This window comes from Photinus pyralis, unplaced genomic scaffold, assembly GCF_008802855.1.
Source record: "Photinus pyralis isolate 1611_PpyrPB1 unplaced genomic scaffold, Ppyr1.3 Ppyr1.4_LG8, whole genome shotgun sequence".
In the NCBI taxonomy this organism is placed as follows: Eukaryota; Metazoa; Arthropoda; class Insecta; order Coleoptera; family Lampyridae; genus Photinus; species Photinus pyralis.
The window spans coordinates 6,381,224-6,391,157 of record NW_022170819.1 but is presented as its reverse complement, the minus strand read 5'-3'; the positions used below and the strand labels follow the sequence as shown (position 1 = coordinate 6,391,157).

The 9,934-nt window shown below is 36.6% G+C and overlaps 1 protein-coding gene and 1 long non-coding RNA gene across 4 annotated transcripts; one reads left to right on the top strand and one right to left on the bottom strand.

Annotated features, from left to right (window-relative positions):
* Window positions 1-1,400: 1,400 nt before the first annotated feature.
* On the bottom strand, window positions 1,401-3,958 carry LOC116178976 (angiotensin-converting enzyme-like). Its single transcript, XM_031498644.1, has 11 exons — window positions 3,705-3,958; window positions 3,404-3,659; window positions 3,028-3,357; window positions 2,879-2,976; window positions 2,655-2,827; window positions 2,479-2,603; window positions 2,296-2,423; window positions 2,020-2,237; window positions 1,822-1,962; window positions 1,596-1,771; window positions 1,401-1,549 (listed from the first exon to the last, which is right to left on the bottom strand). The coding sequence occupies exons 1-11, from the start codon at window positions 3,903-3,905 to the stop codon at window positions 1,530-1,532; spliced, it is 1,866 nt and encodes a 621-aa protein (XP_031354504.1). The 5' UTR covers window positions 3,906-3,958; the 3' UTR covers window positions 1,401-1,529.
* A 78-nt stretch (window positions 3,959-4,036) lies between these two features.
* On the top strand, window positions 4,037-5,588 carry LOC116178978. Of its 3 annotated transcripts, none has more exons than XR_004146928.1 (3): window positions 4,037-4,140; window positions 4,270-4,731; window positions 4,793-5,588. It is a non-coding gene; the product is annotated as an uncharacterized LOC116178978 (long non-coding RNA). The 3 variants fall into 3 exon arrangements; XR_004146929.1 differs by having other exon boundaries at window positions 4,270-5,010; window positions 5,069-5,588; XR_004146930.1 differs by having other exon boundaries at window positions 4,270-5,212; window positions 5,274-5,588.
* Window positions 5,589-9,934: the final 4,346 nt, after the last annotated feature.

The following is a 9,934-nucleotide window of genomic DNA, read 5'->3' as shown; positions in this document are numbered from 1 at the left end:
GACGTATTTAGGACCTAACATACGCCTCCAAACTAATTTAGAACGCCCACTTATAACACAACCACCAAATGCAGGCCCCGGGCTATGTTTTTAGCGCCATGGGCTACATTTAGCTCGGTGCCCCCGCAACCAATAGGTTGGTAGGTACAGTAGTTAAATTGCGTACTTAGTGACCGAGCTTCATAGTGTTATTTATCTGTATTGATTTTGAAACAAAATACACCAAGAACCGCAGAGGAGAGGAATGTCCCACTGGCAGAAATAGCAGCTTTTTATTGCAAGGGTTAAATGATAAGCCCAGATCTAAATTGTAAATAATTAAAAAAATATAATTTAGCACATCTTGTCGCCCTCTCTGAAAGTGGCGCCCTGTGACAGACTTGTCCAGAGTTAAACCAAAGCTATGATCAAACGCAGTTCACTTACGAAACCCAAATTGGGATTCTGAAACAAAAACCTCATCATCTACACAGACCGTTCCAGTTCCAAGTTTACGGGAGAAACAGAGTCTGGCTGGTGCAGGGTGCACATAAAAGTGAACAAATCAGTGAATTGTATGCGATTACTAAATGCGCGACTGAAAGTCAGGAATGAAACTCCTGTAACAAGATATACATTTTAACTAACAGTTGGACCAAAATCCAACTACCGCGGGAAAATTAAACAGGCTACACCACCGAAAAAGTTTGCAAAGCTTATTTACCGGAGTTGTAGGATTTAAAACATTCAGAAGATCAGCATCTATACCTATAGTCCTATATAGAGCTCAACCAACTTGCAGATTGCGAGGAAGACGAAACTGCGCATCGCATACTCTTCGAATCTCTCGCATTGGAAAGAAGAAAACAGCTAGGTTGGAATCCACAAACAATCGGGAACCTCAAACCCGTAGACATAATATTGAAAGAGGCAAGAGACATTGTGTTGGAGTACGGGTTTGAATACACTGACAGCACAATAAACCTGAGGTGCACTATCCCATGTGTAGGCAGTCGAGACCAATCTACATAAGTTTTCCTAAAGTAATTCTTGAGGTCGGTCCTCCCGCAATTAGTCAACAGCGAAGACAGATATTACTCAAATCCAATAATGTCGTGCGTTGAAATCAAATGTCGCTTCAGGGGCTTTAGTGACGCTATATCCTATGTCAATGTAATAAGGCCCAGCACAGCACTATGCTAATTAACACAGCAACCGGTTTATACCCTGAATTCCTACAACAAAAATCATAGGATTTAGTAAGAATTCAATGGGTGCAGTACACACGAAAATTATAGAACCACGAAACTTTTAAGGTAAATAGTATGTGCAACAAGCATGATCAACGATTTTAATCAACTTTTCTATAGTTTAAAAGAGCCAAGTCAAGGCATGATCAAAATAAAGATTCTCGAAACAAATCGACCATAAGGTAAATCTTTATTAAAAATTTGATAACTCGAGTATCACATATTGTGAAGATGAAACTATGCGTATTAAGGTATGTCTGAAACCATTAATTGAAGCTGCTATAACTATGTCATTAATCTTCACTGCCTCTTTGTGCACTCTAAAATAAAAACCATGTTATGTTATTCAAGCATCTAACTATATACTTTTCTGGGTTGATTCCCATCCAATGTATGCGCCGTTCTTCTTATTTTCTGCTTCTAACCACTTATGCAGGGGTCTGAAATATTCCAATAAACCACTCGCATCCATTTTACGTTGACCAGTAAGAACTTCCATAGCATCAGGCCAAGGACGAGAGGATCCCATTTGCAGCATTTTACTACAATATTACAGAATTACCATAATAAATTTCTATTTGTTTAAGCTTACGCTATGCTTTCGCCCGCTTTAGTGCTGTGGTAAATATCGCACTTGTGTAGAGGTTTAGTAGGATCTTCAGGATCATATTCACCTGCCAATTCACATGCTGCTCTGTGAAACTGGAACTGTATTACGAAACTTACGAAATATCTGAAATAAGAATTTGAAGTAAATCTTGAAGGAATAAAAGACGTCGGGCGTGTGTACCTCAAATAAGGAACGTCAGCTACTATGTGATATTTTGCAGCTGCGTCAAAGTCATCTTCGCTTCTGTCCACCGGTGGCTCTACTCCTTGTATCGATGTGCGGTATTCCCACCATTTACAATTATAGTCCTCTGCAGTGATATTGCCATCAAATATGCCCCATCTCCATTTATCCATAAGATATCCAAATGGTAGAAAAGCGATTTTGTCAAGGCCAATCTTTGTTATAAGTGAAAATAGGTTAAATTCTATTATATATAAAGAAATACAAATTTACCATAAATAAAGCATTCAAATCAACAGCATCATTATCAGGTGTGTTCGCGTCTATGAGTCCAATTCTTTTTAAGTGTTTTGTGGATGAGACCGACAGCGACATTACATCTCCCACGGCTTCGTGGAATCCTAAGGTTAAAACATATTTAGGTATTACTGCGCTTGTTACTTATTGTGGGTTTACCATCGTTTGCTCCCTGTCTATAAACAACTGGCTGGTCGCTGTACTGCAGATAGTACTGAATGTGTCCCATTTCATGATGAGCTGTAGTGAAATCTTCAAAGTTGACACTTGTACATTGCTTAATCCTAAAGGAAAAACGTTAAAATTATGAAATTAGTTTTGCACAAATAGCCCACCGGAAATCTTTTTTGTCAAAGAAGTCCCAAGCCGATGCATGGCAAACTAGTTCTCGACCATCATTTGGTTTAACCAATATTGATCGTTCCCAAAATTCCGGGGTCATTTTCTTCAGATTTAAAGAAACAAAGAATTCTTCCGCCGTTTTAAACATTTTTAAGGCGTCATACCCCTGAAAGTAAAATTATCAATGGATTCTATGAAAAATGCTTTAGACTTTTACTTGATTAAGCAATTCTGATGTAATATCGGCCCTTTTTGCTGACGGATGTGGAAGAGTAAAGTCAGCAATATTTGACCAACTTTGAGCCCACATATTGCCTGAAATACACAACTAAGTAAGATATTGTTAATAACATTTCATTTAGATACCTAGAAGATGTGCCGGTATAGGACCCTTCTCGGAAACAATATCCCCGTATCGTTGTCTTAATTTTGTCCTTATGTACGCGTGTAATTGAGTGTAAATTGGTTTGAGTTGTTCCCAAATACTTTCTACGTCTTGAACGAAAGTTGGGGATTCATAATCATATAACCAAAATCCGGTATTACTTGTGAAATTGTTTAAGACTGCGGCTTCATTGGCATACTTAACATAATCCCTAAATAATTCTTTCGCCGGCGCATTTTTGTGCCTCCATTCCACCCAGACATGCTTCAGCTCTTCGGGATCACGTGAATTTGCTAATATATCAGTTATTTCTGCAAATACTTGTTAAGCCGAGTTTGTTTTTGGCAATGTACTTACCAGGGTCCAGGACCAAATCGCACTTAGTTTTATTTTTATGATCGCAAATCTTAGCGGTGGAATAAATAGTTTGCATGTCACTAATAATTTTCTCCAATTTCAAAAACTTCTCTTCCGGTAAGGCGGATTTACCCAATATGGATAATTTTTCAAATTGCCGCCGTAGATCATAATCGCCGAACGATCTCCAATTAAATTTGATTGTTTCTAACCAGTCTTCTTTTGTTTCTTTTGCAGACTCTTTGCTCACATCAAGCTAAAATCAAACATAAGTTCATGAATACGTTATATTGTTACGCACCTGCTCTTTTAAGTTTTCTTCTGTAATGTTTGAAGCATATTTCCAAGCAGCTAATGTTTCTCGATTATTTCTAAGAGCTATTTTGTCATTCAGTAACTTTACGTATGCTCTTGCGCGTATTTCCTCATCTTCCAGGGATGGGTCTTTGGCTACGGCCGCGAAGATAAAACTTACTAAACACACGAACACGTGTGCTCTCATTGCAACTGAAATCGAAGTAAAGAAGGTGCGTTAACTTCAGACATTAAAGTCGACTTATCTGAGTTGCATTATTTATTAGAGTTCTTAAATCAATGAAGTTAACGATACGTGACACACCTTGTACTAATTTTTTCAAAATATAGCTTTGGTAATAAATGATTTCATTCATTTTCATGCCAGTAGTTATCTGTTACTCTGAGACCCTGAGAACAATGTCGTATCGCAGTTACCTAAGGTAAGTTAGTATTTTTCGTCACATTATTCTGGTTGTGCATAACTGTCGCATCGATATTTGTAGGTGTTGTGTTATCTTTAATTTGATGTTTCATTCTTAGAAAGACAACGATTAAACGATTTATTTTAGCCGCCCGATGTTCGCGTATTGTTGAAACAACCTTTAAAAAACCAGTATGGGAGAGGTTTAGACTTTTACAACCCCATTTGAAGGATTACCTAATCCACAAATGAATGGTGACAGTTGGTTAAAACACAATTCAAAAACCGCAAGTAGTTATAAAATGGGCTGAAGTATGGCCACAAAGTTCTGCGTTTTCCGACTTACCATTGAGGTTTCAATCCCATTGAACTGGCATCGAACAAGTTTTATCATTCTTTAGGTACATCGATGTCATTTAAACATGGAAGAGTGCATTAACTGAAATAACTCCAGACGTATGGAATCACTGTGTAACACACCAAGAAGAAACAATCAAGAATGCATTCAAGTATGAGAAAATTGTGGACGATGTACGGCCTTCAGTATGGAATAATGTGTCTTGTCTGCGGGTTTATCTAGTACCTAATTTTCCTCTCGCAGCGGTATCTGGTGAGACTAAAGAGAACCGATATGGTTATGTTTCTGTTTTCCACTAAACTGGTATTTTCAGTCCACGTTAAACTTTTTTACCTGTTTAATTAGGAAATTTGTATCATCTGCATAACATACTATATTAACATTTCGACTGGACATATAACTAGCTAAATCATTGGAGTAGATCACATACAACAGGAGCCCCAACACAGATCCCTGAGGAACTCCTTGCGTTACACAGCGCAAATCGCTGAATGCGGTATTAAGCTTCACTATTTGATGGCGTTCTGTAATGTATGATTTTAACAAATCCAAAGCAACTCCTCTTACTCCAAGCCTCTAACTTATGTAGCCAGAGCGCATGACTAACGAAGTTCTTCAGTCTGTTTTTTCGTCTAACTCGAAAACAACACCAACAAAAACCTTCACCAATAAATTTCTACGAGTTCAAGGATCAGTGCTATTGATTATGATCGAGCCGTGTTTCCGAATACGAGTTGAGTATCAAGAAATTCCCCTACTGAAAAGCGTATGCGAATCTTCGTATCTTGTTACAGGTACGGCTAGCTCCATTGGTTCAATCACTTTACCTTACGACTCCCAAAAGATTAAATTATGGATCTTTACCCGAAGGCTGAGGTCATTTAACCATTCTGGCTTCTTTACACAGCAAGCCACTGCTCAATCAGGTTGACAATAAAAAATCAAGTAAACGGTTGAACTGTATACTAAGTGTAAAATTTTCGTTTACCCTTATTGGAATAATTTAGGGGTTCCTAGCGGTTAACTAAATTGATTTGATACAAGAAAATTAAATCTAAAAAATTCTACGGCACCCCTTCTAACTTTTTCAGTCCTAATCAGGGGTTGGAACCGGAACCGAAAAAATGGGTCCGGTACCGGAACCGATTGCATTTATAAGCCCTTCACTTGGAAGTTATAATAACTGGAACCGGTACCGATACCGTTATTATTAGTGCCAAAGAACCGGTATTTTTCGGTTCTCTCTCTCTCTCTTTTGTAGCATTGAATATAATTTTCCACTCACTGCTTGTAGGTAGAGTAGATAAGTTGTGTTTTATATTGTTGCTCTTAAAATTTGCTTCTGAAGTGTTGATGTTAAAAACTTTACTTAGATTTCACATTATTCAATTTGCTTATATAGGTAGCAAAGGAAACGCATTTAGAAATTTTTTATTTCAAAACGTCTGCTACTTTGGGGACAACCCTCGTATTTTAGCTGAATTAAGAACTTTTTTAGCGAAGTTAATAAGCCGTCATGTGATGTAATAATAGACAGGGCGTTCCATACAAAAATCACATTTTTGTTATTATCTGAAAAATGCGATGTAGTTTTGTTTTTTTAATCGCAGATTTGAATTCAGTAGAAAAAATACACAATTTTTAGCGCATTTCCACAAAAATAAAAAACAAGTTAAAAAGTAATCGTAAACGATTTACATAAAGCGCATTTCCACTTGCATTCATTTCCCATTTGTAAGATGCAACTTCTGTTAAAATCGTAAAAATCCGGCCACAAATATGAAAGATAGCGTTGCACATGGGCAATCCATTGTTGACGTGCTACTTCAATTTCAGTTTATGAGAAGAATTTCATTTCAATGCTTTTCTGAATAAGAAAGTTGGAACTGCGCATGCGCAAACCTAAATTTTAAAACTAATGTTAGATTTTCCTTTGTTCCAAGCGCCTAAGTATCAAATTTCACTTAAATGGTTCCATAGATAAAAGAGTTGGCACTGCGCATGCGCAAAATAAAATTTTGAAACTGGCGCTAGATTTTCCTTTATTCCAAGTGCCTATGTATCACATTTTATTTAAATTCTCCCATAAATAAAAAAGTTGGCACTGCGCATGCGCAAAGCCAAATTTTGAAACTGGCGTTTGATTTTCCTTTATCCCAAGTGCCTATGTATCAAATTTCGTTTAAATTCTTCCATAAATAAAAAAGTAGGCACTGCGCATGCGCAAAACCAAATTTTGAAACTGGCGTTTGATTTTCCTTTATTTCATGTGCCTATGTATCAAATTTCATTTAAATTCTTCCATAAATAAAAAAGTTGGCACTGCGCATGCGCAAAACCAAATTTTGAAACTGGCGTTTGATTTTCCTTTATCCCAAGTGACTATGTATCAAATTTCGTTTAAATTCTTCCATAAATAAAAAAGTTGGCACTGCGCATGCGCAAAACCAAATTTTGAAATTGGCGTTTGATTTTCCTTTATCCCAAGTGCCTATGTATCAAATTTCGTTTAAATTCTTCCATAAATAAAAAAGTTGGCACTGCGCACGCGCAAAACCAAATTTTGAAATTGGCGTTTGATTTTCCTTTATCCCAAGTGCCTATGTATCAAATTTCGTTTAAATTCTTCCATAAATAAAAAGGTTGGCACTGCGCATGCGCAAAACCAAATTTTGAAATTGGCGTTTGATTTTCCTTTATTCCAAGTGCCTATGTATCAAATTTCATTTAAATTCTTCCATAAATAAAAAAGTTGGCACTGCGCATGCGCAAAACCAAATTTTGAAATTGGCGTTTGATTTTCCTTTATCCCAAGTGCCTATGTATAAAATTTCGTTTAAATTCTTCCATAAATAAAAAAGTTGGCACTGCGCATGCGCAAAACCAAATTTTGAAATTGGCGTTTGATTTTCCTTTATTCCAAGTGCATATGTATCAAATTTTATTCAAATACTTTTATAAGTAAAAAAGTTTGCAATTCGGTTTATAAATGGTCGAGATGCGAAAAGGGCACTGTGAATTTTGAATCGATTCGATTCAATTTTTGGCATTGCGTATTATATGGCTAAAGCTATGCCCATATTGAATTTCATGCAATTCAGTTCATAACTAACGGAGATGTAAAGGCGATCGAACATTTCTAAACAAAGTTATCGTTCACACGGACAGATAGATGGACAGACAGACAAAGGAACAGACGGACAGACCAACCGGCAGGCGACAGATAGGAATGCAAAATTATAAACGATCTCTAGGATCGTTAATAACCGGCAAAAGTGTAAAATTATGGAAAATGTAAAAAACGGTTTTTTGTTTTTTTTACAATAACTTTTTTTGTAAGCGGTACAGAAAAAATTCCTTCCTTGGTACAAGACTTGACACCATAACGAACCAAATAGCGAAAAAAGTAGAACAATAGCTCTTAAGATAAAGAACTAGTAGCGTCGCAAAACGAGCGGACGGACGGACAAAGTGGTCACAATAGCGCATTTTTAGCGCATTTCCACAAAAAAAAAAAAAAATGCACTATTGTGGCCAGTTTGTCCGTCCGTCCGTCCGTCCGTCCGCTAACTTTGCGACGCTACTAGTTTTTTATCTTAAGAGCTATTGTTCTACTTTTTCGCTATTTGGTTCGTTATGGTGTCGAGTCTTGTACCAAGGAAGGAATTTTTTCTGTACCGCTTACAAAAAAAGTTATTGTAAAAAAAAAAAAACCGTTTTTTACATGTTCCATAATTTTACACTTTTGCCGTTTATTAACGATCCTAGAGATCGTTTATAATTTTGCATTGCTATCTGTCGCCTGCCGGTTGGTCTCTCCGTCTGTTCCTTGGTCTGTCTGTCCATCTATTTGTCCGTGTGAACGATAACTTTGTTTAGAAATGTTCGATCGCTTTTACATCTCCGTTAGTTATGAACTGAATTGCATGAAATTCAATATGGCATAGCTTTAGCCATATAATACGCAATGCCAAAAGTTGATCGGAATCGATCTCAAAATTCACAGTGCCCTTTTTTCGCATCTCGACCATTATAAACCGAATTTGCAAACTTTTTTACTTATAAAAGTATTGAATTGAAATTTGTACATAAGCACTTCGAATAAATGAAAATCAAACGCCAATTTCAAAATTTGGTTTTGCGCATGCGCAGTGCCAACTTTTTTATTTATGGAAGAATTTAAACGAAATTTGATACATAAGCACTTCGAATAAAGGAAAAATCAAACGCCAATTTCAAAATTTGGTTTTGCGCATGCGCAGTGCCAACTTTTTTATTTATGGAAGAATTTAAACGAAATTTGATACATAGGCACTTGGGATAAAGGAAAATCAAACGCCAATTTCAAAATTTGGTTTTGCGCATGCGCAGTGCCAACTTTTTTATTTATGGATGAATTTAAACGAAATTTATCCATAGGCACTTGGGATAAAGGAAAATCAAACGCCAATTTCAAAATTTGGTTTTGCGCATGCGCAGTGCCAATTTTTTATCTATGGAACTATTTAAGTGAAATTTGATACTTAGGCGCTTGGAACAAAGGAAAATCTAACATTAGGTTTAAAATTTAGGTTTGCGCATGCGCAGTTCCAACTTTCTTATTTAGAAAAGCATTGAAATGAAATTCTTCTCATAAACTGAAATTGAAGTAGCACATCAACAATGGATTGCCCATGTGCAACGCTATCTTTCATATTTGTGGCCGGATTTTTACGATTTTAACAGAAGTTGCATCTTACAAATGGGAAATGAATGCAAGTGGAAATGCGCTTTATGTAAATCGTTTACGATTACTTTTTAACTTGTTATTTTTGCCTTGATGTCGGGTACAGTTAATCCAGGCAAATTTAAATCGGCCAGCATTGATAAGTACGCTTTTTCCCGTACGTTTGATTTGCTGTAATCACTGCATTTATTATTCCACAAGCACTCATACCGCTGATAACTTTCTAGAAATAGTTCCATGTGTTTATCTTGCCACCTGAATGACATTGCCACGACAATAGGTATGCACAAAACTCCTACAATAATTTAAATCAAGTAAAACTACCTACTTAAAACTACGCGAATACCAAAACCCAAAACAATCAACTAGTGTTTGTGAAGTGAACGTGCGTCGACAGTTTACATTTGTCACTGGGCATTCACTCTCGATGAATCATCGCTTCGATGAACGACTCTTTCATCAAAAGTTGGTCGGGGGTCGATATCTTTCATCCTTCATCTTTAGTGTACACTTTGGATGAAATCACAATGAAAGGCAATTTATACTTGTCACTTTGGATGATTCCTCCAAGATGATCATCAAAAGTGACAAATATGTAATTGGGCCTTTACCTCGAACAGAAAATAACAGAAGTATCATCATTATCATTCCTGCAACATTCCAAACGTATGAAATCTTCAATTAAAAATTATAATCGATAACCTTGTGTTACACAGCAGTGTATAAATC